Below are 18584 nucleotides of genomic sequence, written 5' to 3' on the forward strand. Positions count from 1 at the left end.
ACGCATGTGCACCTGTGCGGAGAATAACTGTGAATTTCTCAGAGGATGGTGTGGGCTCCAATGTGATTGGCTGAGCTCAGCTCCAATGTGATTGTCCAATGAATCAAGCCAGTTTATTTGGCTTGTTGACACCAGCCAGTGAGATTAACTATCTTTGACAGGGCTTTTTCTGGCACACTGTCTTTGATGGAGTTCCTATGATCCAACTGCATGCTAGCTGAAATAATAAAATGTCTCTTCAATAACTTTTCTATTTTTATTTCTAGAATGTACTGCAATATGTTTATAACTGTGCATAAAAACTGCCCCTTAAAAAAGATGCATGTACAAGAACCGCACCTACTCTAAGGGACTGTAAACTCTGATCGCTGGACTGTGAAAGCACAATTGAAATAATTCAATGAGAAACAAATAGAGCACACATGGGATTCGGTAAATCTCATTTCATTTTACGTAGGAAGAAAAGAAACTGGAAACCAGTTGGAACCGCCGTTTAAAAAAAGCAGCGGAATTGGGGGGTGGGGGAAGAATTTGCCATCAAATGCCGTGGTAGAAAGTAATCCGCTCTGAGCGTTTGCTCCAGTTTGCTTTACCTCTGGACATTCATTCAGGCTATTTTCCATACGCCCCCCCCCCCCCCCCCCCCCCCCCCCCGCCCCCCGCCCCCCGCCCCGGCTGGCTGTGACGTACGGGCTCCCGAGCTTCTTATCGAGAAAGCATCTGTCCCGCGCGTGCCTGTGAGGCTGTGCCAGCACGCGGGCCGGCTCGATCTGTGCGGTCATTACTGGTCCCCCCTCTGGACCCACTTCAAAAAACCCGCCCTGCTCCCACTCTGTGTGGTCCGAGTCCCGCGGCCGCGGCCAAACCCAGGCCCCGGTCTGTGACGCTCTTATAGGAAATTGATTATTTCTCAAACAGGCAGGTAGGGGAGGTTGTTGCTTTTTTTTTTTGTATTCTTCATACGATTCCAAAACGAATCTTTCCTTCTAACTCAAGTATAACCACCCCCACCAGCGGTACTTTTCTCAAGTATAACCACCCCCACCAGCGGTACTTTTCTCAAGTATACGTTCAACATAGCTATTCATGTTAGGTATGCCTTTGTCTCCCACACCTATCAACACATCGCTGATGCTCCAAGCAAGTTAGCTGTGACTCACTGACTTTCAGTTGTGCAGGACAAGAATTAGGTCTATCTTCTATAACATTCACAAATCACTAAACTGACACCTTTAGACACCTGTAGCCTATGTTTTCTCGGCTATTGCTTAGCAACATGATTACCACCTGCAAGCCCGTGTGTGCCGCCGGAGCATGGTAAACCGGAGTCTTTTCCCAGAACCCTCTTCCCTATAATTCACGCTGTGCGGCTCTGCTAACTTGGTCTGAGCGCCATATGCGAGTTCCTGTATGGAGAAGTGATCATTCACGTACAAGTAATCCATTTCCTGGCAGTTGAGAAATATGACTTGCGGCTTCACCGGTGGTCGTCCGCGAGCGCTGACCTCGGCTGACGCCATAAAGGCTGGAGTACGAGTGCGCGGCATGCGTGGCGGCTGAAGGTGACGTTTCCTAAATCGCGTTTGGTTAGCGAGTTCTCCGTTCGCCGAAGTGCCACTGACAAACCCAGGAGCAGACAGGAGATAGCGAAATATTCTCACAGCGGATGAGATATAAACTCTTTCATGCGCTCAACTGTGAGACGGAGGGAAAAGGCTTCAGAGTGTGAGAATACCTTGGTCTCCATGACAACGTTTAATTTCTGAGCATAATGGTCATGCTTTATTTTAACCGGGGAGTTCTCCCGTCAAATGCAATCAACAAACTATTGTTACTGTACGCCCTCTTCTTAGACATTATTCCTGCCTTTTAACATTCGTTACCAAGTTCACTAATAACCTTGACCCTGAACTGGTTATACGTTTACGAAAAAAAAAAACTGTTTATGAAGTAGGCCTAACAAAAACAAAATTGACAAAATACATAATTGGCCAATTTTTATACTTTCTCTATCCAAAATTGTTCAAAATAAAAATTCACAAAATTCTAAAGGACAGTGTTTTGTGTGTAAGTATGTATGTACTCACACACGCACGCACACACACACACACACACACACACATATATATATATATATATATATATATATATACATACAGTAAATAGAAAAAATACAAAGGAAATGTAAAGGTAAGTATCCTTTACAAATATGTTCTTCGCCAAATAGTCTATAGCCAAACATCTATATTAACATGTTCAGATAAAACTAATAATTTACATGGCATAGAGTATCCCTGTGAGATAAAGAAGTTCACCAAACAGGAACAATAAATTCTCATGGAAATGTAATTGCTTGTAACTGCTTCAGCTTAAAAAAAAAAAAAGAAACAAAAAGAAAAAAGAAGAAAAAAAACACCAGGTGAAATGAAATTATGAAAACAAACGAAACACTGTTCACTCCCATAGCTCTCTCCTGCCCCCTAGTTAAAAACAAGATGTATTGCAAGCTAAGTGTTTGAGGCTGGAATCATTTTCCATAGAAGGAAAACCAAAGGTACAGTAAAATCTAAATCAGAGTGTGTTTTTGAGTTTACAACATTAAGTTCAGTAAAACTGGACCATTACAGATATATTCCCCTGTCAATTGTCACAAAAAGTAAAAGAACTTTCAAAGACAATTTTGGGTGGAACAAGACTTCTAAGTGTTTTTCTTCGAGTGAACTTCTAGTGGTTTTAAGGCTATTGCAATTAAAAAGGTTAAGTGGGTGTATTAAAGATTAATCCATGAATACGTGTCCATCTGATAACAATATTTTCTTAAGTGAAAAGTTAATTACAGGCACAGATAAATACAGTGAGTAGTGTTGCTTTCAAGTTAATTTTTGTTTCCTTAAATTCCTCTGATTGTACCAACATTACACAAAATTCAACAAAAGGCAGGAAATAGTATAATAAAAAAATATGATCATTTTATAATTATCATAATTTACGAAACATAAGCTGGACTTCGCCAGCCCGTTTAAAAGCTAATTGACATAATAGAGTCATGAAAACACTGGACAGTATTTTCCAAAGACTTTAGAGCTTGGAATTTTTTTTACAAATGTTTAAAACTGCATACTTTGAGAGAGCTTGTTTGTATTAAATTATGTGTGTGGGGGGAAAGAGAAGAATAAACATTAATGATTCACCTTAAAATTATATAAATATTTTTTCTCATGAATAGTATTTAAACAAGTGGCCTAAACATGGGCAATATGCACTGTGTTTTATTTTTATTGTATGACATACAACTAAATGTGCCTTCAACAATCAAACACCCTAAACAGAAATGCAACAGATGGCATCGGGCTGAAGAAAACTTCTCCAAAAATGGACACATTCATCTTGCGGTCAATGAGCTGGCATTTGCTTTACACAGTGAGACAGCCACAAGTCAGTAGAACCAATTTTCCCCGGTGGTGAAGCCAACACGCATCTCACTGATCAGGCTTGGACCAACCCAGACCCCCCCCCCCACCACCACCACCCCCAAAACAGCCCCCCCAGGCAGACTTTGTGAGTCTGCGCTATGCCCTTCGTTTCTGCGTTCCAGGCGGTTGCACAGGAGTTGGCAGTCCTCGCCGTCAGACTTCTGCTCTTTTCCCCGATCTACACGTCAGTTTTATATCTTTACTCCGTTGTATAACTGTTCTCATTTTAAACATAATAAAGACGATGACCGTTTTTTCCCCACTCGTCTTTAAAATTTTGAAATTCATGAGTATCTCATGCGTGCCTGCCTTCGTTTTATTGCAGGGCTCGCTCTTCTGAAGGGATACAAATATATATAGTAAACATTTTCAAAAAAACTCTCTTTCAGTTTTGTTTCTCATTTTCAAATTTGCTTCTAATTCTGCCAAACTCCCAAATATGTCATCTTCCACTAGATCATAAATAATCAAATTGTCCTTCTATAAATCTCAGCTCTCAATTAGGTCCCATCTTGAGCCACACTCGCTATATGCTGAAGAACAAGTTGGCACAAATGCGCAACAAATCACATTTATGATTACTGTACTGGACTAATGCTGTGCATCTTGAGCCAGTTAAGAAAAGGGGACTGTCTGTGACCCAGCTGCAGACCTGTGGTCAGAGCAGGAGGAAGAGCCGGAATGACTCTGGCGGCGCATACTATAAAAACCTGCGTTCTCTGTGTTTTCAACTCATCATGTAAAAGCGGCCGCGTTGGATAATTTAAGGGCTCTTTTTTTATAATCGATTTGTTTGACGGTGCTTGTTGTATATATATTTATATTTTCTGTGTTTGCGGTACTATAGACGCGTTCTGAAAGCTGAGATGCTTGAGTATTTTCGCTTGTGTTGTAAGTTTATGAGGGCGTCTTTAAGACACTGCAGCGGCGTAGGCCTACTCATCCTGATCAGGGTCTACACTCGCTCGCATACTGGACTAAAATAAAATAATAAAAACTAATCTGAGGTCATAGTGTTTCCTTTTTTAAACTCGGTGCCGATTATTATGCTAAAAGCAGGCTAATTGCTTGCACTAGCATGCCGTTAAATACTGCTGGATCCCAGCGTACATCAATTTCGATCAGCCTCTGCGGTTACAGTGTAGGCCCATCCGAAGCACAAACCACCCGGGCGAGAGTGGGAAAGAGCAAGCCAGGATCAAGCTGATCCGCACGCGAGCTATACTTTATTGCAATCTGTCTGAAACTGGACTCTCAGGGATCATTCCGAAAATTATCGGCTTCGCTTCAGCCAAGTGCCTTTCCAAGTCGCCAAGTCGTAACTTAATTAAGAGGTACAGAAAAGAGAGCAAATAAGAGTCAGACCAAAAAAAAAAAAAAACACGTGTCCTCACGCACAGGCAAATATACATACAGGCACAAAAAATACATGCATTCAGGCTTGCACGCATGTACATACACGGACGGATGAAAAATGTCAGCACTGTAAACTTTAGCTTTTGTGATGGGGTCATTCTGATTTCCCCCCGACTACTTAGTCTATAAGTGCTCAATTAAGCGTGGCTTGTTTAGCTGATTTCCGTCCCAGTTACTTTATTGCTGCCATGTGCTGCGCGTTCTCCGTCTTTTTCCCTTCTTTTTTAAAAATTTAAAATGCTCCAAATAGTCTTAGTGTTTAGCCAGACCTGTATATTGCCCGGGCAGTCCGTTTTTGAAGCAGTTGAAAGCAGTTTTTGCGGGTTTACTGACAGACGCCGTGGCAGCAGGACCAAGGAGACTGTGACGTGACCGATGACAGGAAGAAGATCAGGCCTGTGCCAGTCAGGGCAATGAGAATGTCTAGCCTCTGTCAGCTTGCGGGTCTTTCCATTATAAGATATAAATAGATATAAATAAAACTAATATTAATATGCACCATAGACACAAATTACTACTACTAATACGATTATTATTATTATTATTATTATTATTATTATTATTATTATTATTAATACTACTAATAATAATAATGTGAAAAAAAACAGTTAAAAGCTACTGATAAATAAATACAGTGCAAGAGGGCTCTTAATTTGCTTTGGTGCAAAGGGGCAGGTATGGCTGCACAACCTGAACGAGTGTTCAAAGCAGGATAGAGCTGATCAGACAGAAGGGTGATACTGACGCTGGATATCTTCGGAAGGATTTTTTTTTTTTTTTTGGGGGGGGGGGGGGGGGGGTAGAAGTCACATACATGTGGTGATACTAATGAGGCTGTGCAAAGGAAGAAAAAAAAAAAAAAAGAAACAGACCTCAGGCCTGTGGACACAATGTCTACCTGTGCCATAGGAAACATGTGCACTCATAAATTACTCTTTTTCTGTGGAGCACGGTGAGTTATGACCCCTCTGGAGAGGCGCTGTTACACGGTGTTGACGTTCCCGTCTACGGCATCTCAAACCTCCTCATCCATGCGCGGTCCGGCTCTGGGGGGGGGGGAAGGGAGCCTCCAAATTAAGCAGGTCCAGGACACACTGGGTTTAGGCTAAACTTTACACCAAACATCGAAAAGGGTGTCTTCCTCGAGGACGTGCCACATTAGGAAGATCCAGCGTGCCAGCGTGCCAGCGTGCCAGCGTGCCAGTGTGCGTACAACCGCGGTAAATACTTTGTTTAGAAAATGTTTTCCTTAGTGGTTTGGTGCCACACAATGCCACATCTATGCTAGCATCACTCCAGAGCTTAGGCCAGGGAATAGAAACCAGGGTGTAAGAGTAGAATACATTTAGGGGTGTCTCGTGGCTTAGCCTGCAGAGCACTGTCCACATGCTCATTACGAGCCGCGACGTCGGCGGTTAGAGTCCAGCTGCAGTTGACCTTGGTTGCACGTCTCTCCCCCTCTTCCCTGCTCTTCCTGTCTCTCTACACTGTACTGTCCAATAAAGCTGAAAAGTCCATTAAAAAATATAAAAAATAAATACATTTTGTAAAAAAAAAAAAAAAATTTAAGTACAAAAGATTTGTTTATGGAATCATTCACGAACAAAAATCCGATTAATTTCTCAATTGACAGCATGGTCAGATTTGAAAGAGGGTTTTAGAAAATGACTTTTTTTCCTTGTTGCTGAGGTGAATAATCTTGCAGTGTCTAGCAGTATGCCGAGCCAAGGATAGTCCAGATGCACCATGCTTCTTCTGCACTATAATGCTACAATATACAAAATTTAATAATTGCCCATTGAAAATGAAAAATTGCAACAATCCAGAGGCCAGCCTGCTACGTAGACAAATCATAATTTCCTTCTAGATCTGTTCTTACCATAACAGGGTTACTATCATTACTGTGTGTGTGTGTGTGTGTGTTTAAATTATTTTATTTACTTTGTGGTGGGAGGAAGGTTTTTAAATGTACTTTTTTCTTCCTAGACCACTCAGTGCATGAACGGATTTTACAAATGACACAATTAAGATAATGTCACTAGTCTACAAAAGAGCTGTACATTACAGATTTTCACAATAGTAAGACTCTACCAGCACCAGGGAAGCAGAGGACTATAGTCAGAGAACCAGAGGAAAAATATCAGATTAAATAACTATTATAACTTGCAGTTTTGCATTAATCACAATGCACCATCTTCCTGAAGAGTGAGCCGACCTTTCAAAATACTTTTAAGGTCAAAGGTCACGGCATAAAGAGAGCACACATTCTTCAGATTCATTGTAAAAATCTGTGTAACATACAGCATTGTTGAGGAATTTTATTATTATTTTTTTATATAATTCAGTGAAATGTTTTGCAGAATACAAGAAGACACATTTATAGGTTTGCGAGACACTGTGCCAGTTATGTCAAGATCATGAAAAATTGCAGGAGGCATTGTTGTGATAGTATCTGTTCTTTAACATTATTTGTATACATATATATATATATATATATTTATGATCAAAATTTGAAAATAAAAAATAATTATCACAATTCCAAAAAATCCTCTGGGTGTACTGCATATGTATCTATGTTGCACGAGTTCTCCAGTGATTGCCCACGGGGTGTTAGGGCTACTCATGAATAACAGATGGACAATGAATGTGTCACGTACTAAGCTAACTACTGTGACTAGCTCTGTTACAAATTCACAGTGCTTCTCCAGACAGAACACACATGAGCCAGACAGGACACACGTGAACAGCATTATTTAACAGAAAAATGTATTACTCTCTCATTCAAGAAGAATGCTATATAGCTTGAGAATTGTTATAATTTGTGAAATACCTTATGCTCAGCCACACAACTATTTCACGAAAAGGAACTCAATGCACATCTATTTAATAATTTTTGACAACGTACAAAAACCACGGTCACAAATAATAAATTCTGACTGTGATTCTTTCCTAAAAATAGTATATGTATTTTACAGCTAAGAGTTTTAAATAAATTAAGATACAGTTCTTTAATTAAAATGTACACAATGCATGTCACACTTATCAACTATGATTTTCATACAGTACCTAACCATTATAACTATGTTTTTCTTTGCCACTATACATTATATTTTAATTGTTTATGATGGAAAATAGGTGTTAAATATCAAGCAGCTGCTATTGACTATGAAGGATTTTTGTTTATAGTTTTCAGTGTCATTAAACATTTAGAATCTCACTGTAGTGTCACCCGAGTAAAAGATGTTATCGTATCCACGCCGTCACATGAAACTGTTACTCATCCCGTCTCTTTAAAACACTCATTTTTATCATCCAGTTCTACCTGAAGACGGCCCTCCAGAAGAGACTTGGGAAACATAAACTGCAAAGACCACAGACTAAGCAGAACAAGATTTTACTGCATACCAGCCAATCACTTTCAAAGTGAGGTGCTGTCTGTACCGGTGCAGTTTTCTTGGCTGTCTGTGAACAAAATGTATTTGTTCTACTGCCAAGCTACTGATCTAATGACTGAATGCTCTGTAATAGCACACAACTGTGCACACATTGGCACATCACCCATTGGCCAGTGCAGCTTCCCCATTTTAAGTTGATTCCGGTAGCACGACGGTTTTCTATACTCCGAGAATCGGCCATGAAGGAGGTGCAACTGACGGTAAAAAGTGAAAATAGGACAGAAACCCCTCAGAACTCAGTTCACGTCGCGAAAAAGGGCTGCGCCTCTGCTCTCTGCCCGAGTCACGCGCCAATACATGCGCCAAAAAGCATGCGCCAAAACCATGCGCAAAAACCAATGCGCTCCCCTGAACACGGAAAGAACGGAGAGCGTTTGGACGCCGCGCCGCAGAGCGGGTTCCAAAACCAACATTGCTTCAAACATGAGGTCATCTAAACATCTGTCCACAACATGTCCGCCAGGAGTTCAATCAAAGCCCGTTAAGCATGTACAATCGTTTCTGGAAATAAATATTAGACCTAATTCTGCTCTGATTGTGGCAACTCGACGGGGGTCTGGAAAGGAAGCTCTTATTTATAGAGGACATCTCTGTCGGCGAATAATCCTCTTAAAACGTCAACTCTGTTTGGTTCTATTTATTTCATTTTCCTTCTTTTCTTCTCTGCCTTTACTTAAGCTTAGCGGATTTATTTATTCAACTTTGCCTAATCTGAGTTTCGCAGTTTTAAACAAATTAAAACGTAGGAAAGGCGAGTTTACTTTTAACTGGGCTCTGGACATTGTGCTCTTCAGACAATGGCGTGAACTTTAATCACAGGCGTCTGTTTCTTCCTGATGAACTTAATTTACCGAAATTTGATCTTCTCTCCAAGCAACAAATCAAAAACTAGTCTTGGTGTAAATCTTATCAAATGACAATGGTCTAATGGGGATATACACTGCAAAAATAATTACTCACAAATTTTAAGGAGTTGCACTTAGTCTTTAAAACACATTTGTAAATCAGTATAAAAACCTGTAGGAAAGGAAAAATCATAAAAATCTTCTGTTCAGAAGATGATTCACTATTTTTTCCTCTCAATCTCTCAGAGAGTCAGATACCAATAAAGCTGAAAGTTGAAACTGAAAGAGAGAGAGAGAGAGAGAGAGAGAGAGAGAGAGAAAATAAAAGGAATGGGTTTTTAGTGTCATCCAAAACCAGGCAGGCAAACACCACAGCAGTCCAAATACGCGAAGAAAACACAAAACAGGACGTCTCAGAGCAAATATTGCTGGGTATCCTGCGTACGCCAGAACCTTTCACCCAGAACACCATATTCCTACCCAGTGCGCAACGCATGCAGAATCCAATAACCACAGGCCAGGCACAAATGCCAAAGCCTTTACTGAACTGTTGCAGAAAGGTTCAGCCTTGTGCAAATTTGAAGGAAAAGGAATTATCATTTTGGTCTATCTTAAGTAAGCACATATGTAATCCCAGAGTCAGAACTAACTGTCATCATAATTGGTAGCTGGTGGCCTTAGGTACAGTGAACAGTCTTTGAGTTTAAAAAAAGAGATGACAAGGAATCACCTGGTTTAAAGAACCTGTCAAGCTCTTTCAATACTTTAGTTATGCCATTACCAGTCAAAAGTATGTCATATTTCATAAGTCAGTCTAAACACAGCTGTGTGAATGTCTTTACATGAAGCCAATATTTGCCATGGAACACAAAACTCCTTTAAATCTGAATATATTATCTCAATTTCTAGCCATTTCACAGACACCAGTAGAAGAGCATCACTGCCCCATTGTGGACACTTTTGGGATTACATTTATTGTTTTCTGGTTTATAACAGTACAGATTGGTCAACGAAAAAAAACCCCACAAATGGCTGGTCGACACCATTTATATATCAATCACTTATTCTTTAATTTTTTAGTCCCCCTTTCTACTTCTACATATGCCTTTTTTTACAGGTCAAATATATAAATATTTGTCTGATATTCAATATTCGTCAGATATTTACCGGTATTCCTGACAATTTGCTTCAAAGGACTTCTACATTGAAAAAAATAACAAGCACATATTAATTTTGGCATTATGAAAACATATTAGAATTAACAAACTGAGAACAGGCCATCTTTAATCCATTTGCCCTTTGTGGTACAACTGTCATTAGTAAACCTCGCCTGTGACAGTTCAGTCTTTATTCTCCATGCTCCAGCACCTACTCGGCGCTCTCAACCAATCAATCAATCAATCAGTCTTTATTTGTACAGCTCATTTTCTGAGGCTATGACTTCACTCAAAGCGCGGTGCGTGGCGTGTAGGTGACACCACCAAGGATTATATAACCGAAGCCTGAGTGGAGGGCCCCTAGGGGGGGGGGGGGGGGGGGGGGTGGACAGCCCTTTTTATCCGGCCACGTTTAAAAAAAAGAGCCCGGGACCATCCACCAACTGGAAAAACCACACCGGACCATGACCGGATCGCACATAAATTAGTGCTAATGTTTCTCCCCACCTCGTTAACGAGCGGCTGGGAGACAAGCGGCACCCCCCTTGAGAGGGGCGGTGTTCGCGGTTCAAGCCCGAGGCGGGGTAGTAAAAACGAAACACAGTGAGGTCATTCAGCTGACTGCCACGCATGTTTCTATCGTGGAAGCCGAACGGCAGGGCACTGACAGACGGGAGGCTGCACAGGAAGGCCTCGGGACCGAATACATCATCGCGCGGCAAGACCGTGCTCGCCGATGTCCCGGTTGCACCGCGGAGCCCTACAGACGGCAGGTCCCGACAGGAGCTCGCGCACCGCGGAAACTCCTGACCTTCGGCCGCTTTATTGCCGTTACATCACTGACATTTTCCCGTCGGGGGAGGGGAAAAAAACGTGCTTCTGCTTCAACACATTCCCATCGTCTGCTTCTAACAAGTCATGATGGCTGTATCCACATTACTATTCGTTCTGGTTACATCACATGGTTAGCAGCACGTTCACGCATTATACACGCGGAAACCTCTGCTTCGTGCTAGGAAACACATGATCCATACAGACACTTCTGCTCACGTCCCATGATAGCTGCAGCTGAAACCAAAATTCTCACGGTAAACGGGAGAGAAATCCACTCCAGGTGGTTCTGATCAAAATACCGCTCACACCCAAGGTTACGCAAGCAAACTAGGGCTGCATCCAAAACAGCTTACTTGCCTACTATTGAGTATGTAAGCTGAGCACACTGAAGGAGAAAGCTGTTAAGTAGACGAAATTTTCTCTAAATGTCGTGCACTTAAAATCCCAGGATAATATATTTATTTCCAGGGTTTCTCTGAGTGTATTTGGGAGCTCACTTTCCTGGAAGTAAACCACACTTTTTTTTTTAGAAGGTCCCACAAAGAGGAAGAGGCAGAGCCGTCTTTGAGTCCCATAAATCAGAGAGGAAGAGGCCTTTTTACTACGAGGGTGAGACGTCCTCAGTGCCATTGGAAAACAAAATGGAGGATATTTTGTATACTGCCCATCGTGTAGTAAAAACAATTTGCACTAAACAGTAGGAACTATTTTCAGTAATCATTTTGAGGCAGTGGCAACCAACCCTGTTCCTGGAGATCTACCGCCCTGTAGGTTTTCATTCCAACCCTAGCAAAGCTCAACCTCATGCAACAGCTACAGATCTTGTTGAGCTGCTAATTACTAGTCAGGTGTGCCAAATTAGGGTTGAAATGAAAACATACAGGATGGTCAATCTCCAGGAACAGGGTCGGTTACCACTGTTTTAGGAGGCTGCGCCCATTCGTTTCTTCTTCATTTCAAGGACCAATTGGCAGGCAGAGGTGGAAAATCCAGGTTCAGAAAGTAACCCCACTCCCCAGTGTTTTGTTCCAAAAGTTGCAAATTAGCACAATTCTTCAGCCAGGAGGTAGAACTAATTAGTGAAACCAGCTGAAAGCAGAGCTCATGGGTGGAAGAAACACATGGCAGAACCTTCACTGTTGACCCCTAGACTTTCCACCTCTGTCGACAGAAGACATGGGTGTCCCAAGTTCTACTGAATCTGAGGGGTCAGAGGGAGACCCAGGGCTTGGAGGGAGACCATGGTGTTGGAGGAAGAACATGGGGTTGAAGGGCTCTCAATTACCTGGACAACGGGCCCGTTAGCATCCAAAGCATGGAGCGATTTTTCCAGCAGTGACAAGGCTTGACCATCAGCTTTCCATAAAAGCTGCACATATGACAAACAGTAGAATGCCCATGCTGCTCCGCATGTGAACCACAGTCTTCACTTCCTCTAGAGATAGCTGTCCCACCAGAAGACATGAGTGTGTTAGCGGGAACCACAGGACACTTTGCTCTGGTTCACATCCTCCACTTCGTTCAAAGGCGCAACCATCGCACGCTTAACAGTATATCTTATCTGTGCTGCGCAGACCAGGAGTGTTGAGTCTCATTTCAAAAAGAACGGTTTGCCTCCAGAGAATTCTGCCGGACTCAGTTCCGCTTCACGAAGGTGCAAGTCTTCGCAATTTGTGAGCTACCGGTAACTTGCATACGCATATATCCAAATAACCCAACACCGTGGCAACAACGGCATTTTTAAACTGGAGAAAGGTAGGCCAAAATCCCTGGGCAAGTCAGCTGAGTTTCACAGTGGAATCTGAACATGCATCCGAGATCTACCTAGTTAACATGAATAAAATAACCACAGACGTTTCAAAACGCCAAAGTGACTGTAACCCGCAAGTGTACAAGGTCAGAATACAACAAAAAGCAACGCTATTATTAAGTGTAGCGCGTGCAACTCGGCTAGATCGCCAGTGAAAAACACAGGAAAGGTTGCCCTTGGCTAGGGGCGATTTCGCCTTTTGCTGACTGGTAACGTAGGCCATTTGCCTGTGAAAATAAAAGGGCTCGGGTTCAAATCCCACCTTTTGAATATGTTTGCCTGTAACACCATAAACTATAGTCTAGGGTTTGGCATAGGCCTATTCCTTTCTCCAAAAATATGTTCTGACATAAATAACTTGTATAACAATGTAACGGTGGAACAGGCAATATTTTTCCCCAAAGCTGTTGTAGTGCCAACTATTCTAATAGCACATCACTTTACTAAAATGTTAACACAGCAGTAAACACGCGTGATGGTCATACGTATGGGTGTATTTTTCATGAGACACAACCTATTTTTATACGGTCTATGGATACAACACAACATACAAGTAACCGGAATATAAAAGTCTTAATTTCATTCGAAAACAACACTGAAGCCTTTCTGGGCGAATAACAGCATGCTAGGACAAGCCTACAACCGTTGTCAGCATTTGTTTGTGTCATTGGGAAATTTAATAACTTGTTTTACTTCCAATGCAATTTTAAAACAACGTGTTAGTTACTTACACTCTGAACACAGAGTACATGTTTGTACTGTACGGCACAAGACAAGTAGCCCACTGTCGGAAAATTACATACGCTTACAAAGGACCTAAAATGAACGCGGAACCAATGCACACGAGTGTGTGTTTAAGGAAGGCTTCAATTTAGAAGACCATCCGGTTTGAATCTTGTTTAATAATCGGTAAACACGAGCCAAAAACGAGTAACCATTTGCTTTGAAGGATACATTTCCAATTGTTTGTGACAACCAGAAAATCTAGTTCTGTTAATCACGTAGCTACAATTTGCCCTAAGGACTATGCCTCGAAAATGCATCAAGGTGGAATCTAGTCGCATTTTACTCCAGCACACATTGGCAGTCTTTATCAAAACACGTGTTTTGGTTATAGTTCGCTATTTAAAAGCTACTGCCTTCAAAGTAACTGGAGTGACTTACCCGCCGATCCACCAGCAATGATCTGATGAGATGCTTCCCGTAGTAAGCTTTGCTGTTTTAAAGCAGACATTTTGTGCGTTGCGTTGGAGCTGCAAAGAAACCAGAGTTAGCTGAACACCACAGTGAAACTTCTTACAACGTTATTTTACAGGCGCCGTTCTTAATGCCACCAAAGGCGAACACGGATGGGGAAAAAATAGCCAAGTTGCTGGCTAGCGATCTAGTTTACAGATCCCAAAACCTCCTGTATTTCACGTGGAATTGGCTATGTAGCGGCTAGATCTAGCCTACTTAATTAGCATCTCCGAACAAGTAGTTAATGTTATATTTTCACTCAATAGCCACTTTTGTTTGGTTAAAAAAGTGTTGTAGTGTACGTTAGTGTATATATTAATTGTGTAGACATGCGTCAAATGATTTGTATTAAATCGGTTACAGATACCTACTTTTCTCTGCAGCTGTTGGGAATGAACCACTGGAAAAGGACACACTGCCTGTGGATTATCGGAAACTACTTTCAGCAGCAAGTGCTTTAGGGCTGATACGCTAGTGAGCTGTAGGTAGCCTAAGCAAGGAAGAAGCCGCAACTGGGGGGTAAGGGAAGAGTTCGTGTACCAACGTTAAGTGTTTGGAACCTGCGGACTGTCGTGACACGTGCTTTATTACAACCAGGGGGTTTGTTTAAAATCTCTCTTGTTCAAGTATCGATCGGCAACAACGTCGCGGTCGTCCTTGACGAAAAAGAATCTCAGGTACAGTGAGATAAGCTGTTAGAAGAGGAAAAAATGAATAGTTTTTTCTTTAAATAGTGATATACGGCTTCTATTTAAGTATTCTTTTGAAACCTATGGATGTTCCTGTAATATATAGCCTAGGCCTAACGTGGAACAGATTTCTTGTTCGTTTGGCGTTAGTTAAAATAGTTGGGCTACTTCCTATTTGGCCGTTTTTTATCCGAAGAAAAACACCACCAATGCCGAATTTCAGTTGCAATAAAATGTTTCTTACATTTCGTTATGCAACGAATAAAGATGAGAGATAAATGCTTAGAACTGTACACACATGTGGCCGTGAGCTGCACAATTTTTGGAATGTGCATCTGACATGCCCAAGTCCACTGAGGTCACGCGCTATACATTAAAACCATTACACTCTTCTGAGAGTGCCAGGAAAGTCATATAAAATTAAACATTGTAAACTTAGTATTAATGAGTCCAGCAGCTGTAATTTAAACTAACAGAAGTGCACCTTTGTTCAGATTCTGAATTAAAAACACAATGCAGCATGTGTATGCCACCGATGGCATTCAGAGAAGTAAATTTGGTGAAAATTGTATTCAACCAGGAACCAGATTCCTCAGTAGTTTTCTTGGCCTCATTTTTTATGAATTTATAGCCCTAGAGAATTGGAACCCTTATTTGTTTTTTTCCACTGTAGCTTCAGTTGCTAAAAACGTTATCTTGGCAGAATAATTTATTAATATTTTTAAAATAAGTTTGGAGGTACACTGCATGGCCAAAAGTATGTGGACAGCTGAACAACACACCCCTATGTGCTTGTTGAACATCTCATTCCGAAACATGGGCATTAATATGTAGTTGGTCCCCCCTCTTCTGCTATAAGAACCTCCGCTCTTCTGGAAAGGCTGTCAACTAGATTTTGGAACATGGCTGCATGGATTTTCTTCCATTCAGCCACAAGAGCATTACTGAGGTCAGGCACTGATGTTGGGTGATAAGGCCTGGCTTGCAGGTAGCATTCCAATTCATCCTTAAGGTGTTTGATGGGATGGAGGTCAGGGCTCTGTGCTGGCCAGTCAAGTTCTTCCACACCAAACTCAGCAAACCATTTCTTTATGGACCTGTACATGAGGGTATTGTCATGCTGAAACAAGAAAGGACCTTCCCCAAACTGTTGCCAGGAGCTTTTGTTGCTCCTAGATATTTCCACTTCTCAATAACGGCACTTACAGTTCACTGAGCTTTTCAGTACGACCTGTTCTACCGTTCTACTGCCAATGTTTGTCTATGGAGATTGCATGGCTGTATTTTTGTTTTTATGCACCTGTTAGCTATTGGTGTGGCTGAAGTAGCCAAACCCACTAATTAGAATTGGTGTCCACATACCTTTGGCCATGTTGTGTATATAGGAAAGCAGCTATATGGGGATATCAGTTAGGGGTACATAATGTATTTTCATGCATACCTGTCGGTAGTTTTCAAAAATTATGTTAATGAAACATTGTTTGGCCAATCTAAAATCACTGGAGTCTTTGTAGCTGCAAAAGCTGAATGGAGTCCTCAAATTCTTTGTTGCTACACAATATGTATGTAAACATGTCTATGTTCACAAATCTTCTTGTAAACATCGTCTTTTTTTTTTTTTTAGATATCCTTCCTCATGAAATGTGCAGACATATGTACTGTAGTCATGAAACTACTGTTTAATCATTTAAGCTGAAGTCAAATTCAGAAAAAGAAACATGACAGCTTATTAAACAATACATGCCGTCCCTACTGCACGTAATCGGTGTGTATTTAAAGAGAAAGAGTCCAAAACTGCTATAGTTTAACTCATGTGAGGGTAAAAGAGTAGACCTACCTGTTACTAATTACAAGACTTTTCTTCGCGGGAGTATTGCATGCAAACAGAGAATTTCTTGGAATATGAGAAAAAATTTGATTTATGGGACTTTGTTGGCAGGAAACTGCCATTAACACTCTGTCCCTCCTGAGTTGTGTAACTCCAAGTATTCCGACCTCGCCCCCCCCCCCCCCCACCTCGCCCCCCCCCCCACCTTGGCTCCGTGGCCCTCCCCTCAATTTTTCTGTCTCTTTGTGAACAAGTCAGGCTCCAGTCAGTCGTCTAATAAATAGGCAAAATCTTTTTTTTTTTTTTTTCCTCACCAGTCTTTATCCCCATTAGATAGCCTGTCCAAAATAAGCCTGTTCATTTTCATGCACATGATTTAGTTATTCATGTACCCCTGTGGACTGTTGGCAGTTCTTCAGATGGCTGAATTAGCAGAGTCCCTGGACATGGCGGATCATAGATCGTATTCACGTTAACGGCTTTTAGGAACCTGCTCTCGATCCCACATTGGGTCCATTACTTAGTTAACACGTTACCCGGCCCTAATCCCATTTGCAGTTCACCAGGGAAGAGGGATAGCACTGCCGAGACCACACTCAGTTTCCCTACACGGCCATAGATTGAGTCTACTGCAGATGACTCAAGTGTTCAATACAGAGCATAGGGGAACATACAGTACATTGTCATCGAGCAGGTGCAACACTCACAGACTGAAGCTATCGTTCATTGATACGCTGATCTCTCTCTCTTTCTCTCGAATAACTAGAGATGAGAGGTGAATAAAAAGTTTCAAATTTATTTTCAACACATTTTTTTTTTGCTCTTAATGCACAAAGGCCTACAGAGTCCAACACATTGACATATTTTGTTCTTTTCTTTACCTTATACAGCACACGTGTCAAGTACAGTTCATTAGTTCCTTCTGCTACATTAAACAACTTCAGCCACTCAAGATTAGGTTTTAAGGAAATTTAAAAGGCTGACCGACTTGCTTAACATAATTCGCTCGCTTACTACAAACATGTTTTCCCCCAAAACAGCCAAAAGCAAATAAATAGAGCTAAACTGACAAAGTGGTTTGATCCAAAATAAAGAAAACAATATTCAAGTGTACTAGCATTAAGACAGTTTCGGTCTGTCTCTGTTTCCCACAGAGCAAACCTGTCAGTGAAGCATTAGCAAGGGGGGGTCCACTTCAACCCGCCTTCAAGCGCTGGTCTTTTCCTCCACGTTAGTAATGCAGGGGTGTCAAACTGCAGTCTTGTGGTGGGGGGGGGGGGGGGGGGCATAGTGTCTATTAGGCTTTCAGTGTGTTTCAGTGATTCATTTTAAACTTACAGATTGGCTAAAGAGTCACTCACACTCATGGCTATCCGGGGCCTAAATTGGTTGCCAATTGACAGGAAACCACAAAATCCTGCACTGTGGCCCTCCAGGACTGGAGTCAAACCTGCAGACACCTCAGCCCTCCAGGACTGGAGTTAAACCAGCAGACACTGCAGCCCTCCAGGACTGGAGTTAAACCAGCAGACACTGTGGCCCTCCAGGACTGGAGTTAAACCCGCAGACACTGTGGCCCTCCAGGACTGGAGTTTGACACGCCTGCTCTAATAGGTACCTCCATAGCCATCACTCGGGCTGTGTCCTCTCTGCAGTATATGTGTCCACTCCTGAAAAGCAGACTTCTCAGTGAAATAGAAAACAAAACACAGATAACATTAATCCTAGAAATTATTCAGAGAAAAAAATAACAAGAATAAAGACAAATAGCACATGAAATAATAACACAGACTTGGTCTTCTACCTAAAAAAAAAAAACTTAATCTCTTATCTCAAGT

At 41.6% G+C, this 18584-nt stretch overlaps 1 protein-coding gene across 2 annotated transcripts in view; it reads right to left on the bottom strand.

The window, feature by feature from the left end:
- Positions 1-14822, bottom strand: part of slc25a21 (solute carrier family 25 member 21) — a 114573-nt gene extending 99751 nt beyond the window's left edge. The window contains exons 1-2 of one of the 2 annotated variants that reach the window (XM_035383967.1): positions 14601-14822; positions 14155-14243 (exon numbers count right to left, since the gene is read on the bottom strand). In XM_035383967.1, the coding sequence (XP_035239858.1) occupies positions 14155-14224 (70 nt within the window). In that variant the 5' untranslated portion in view covers positions 14225-14243; positions 14601-14822. Of the gene's footprint in view, positions 1-14154; positions 14244-14600 lie in introns of those variants that run through there. The other variant, XM_035383977.1, reaches the window with a different exon arrangement.
- Positions 14823-18584: the final 3762 nt, after the last annotated feature.

Source organism: Anguilla anguilla, chromosome 1, assembly GCF_013347855.1.
Source record: "Anguilla anguilla isolate fAngAng1 chromosome 1, fAngAng1.pri, whole genome shotgun sequence".
NCBI classification, from domain to species: domain Eukaryota; kingdom Metazoa; phylum Chordata; class Actinopteri; order Anguilliformes; family Anguillidae; genus Anguilla; species Anguilla anguilla.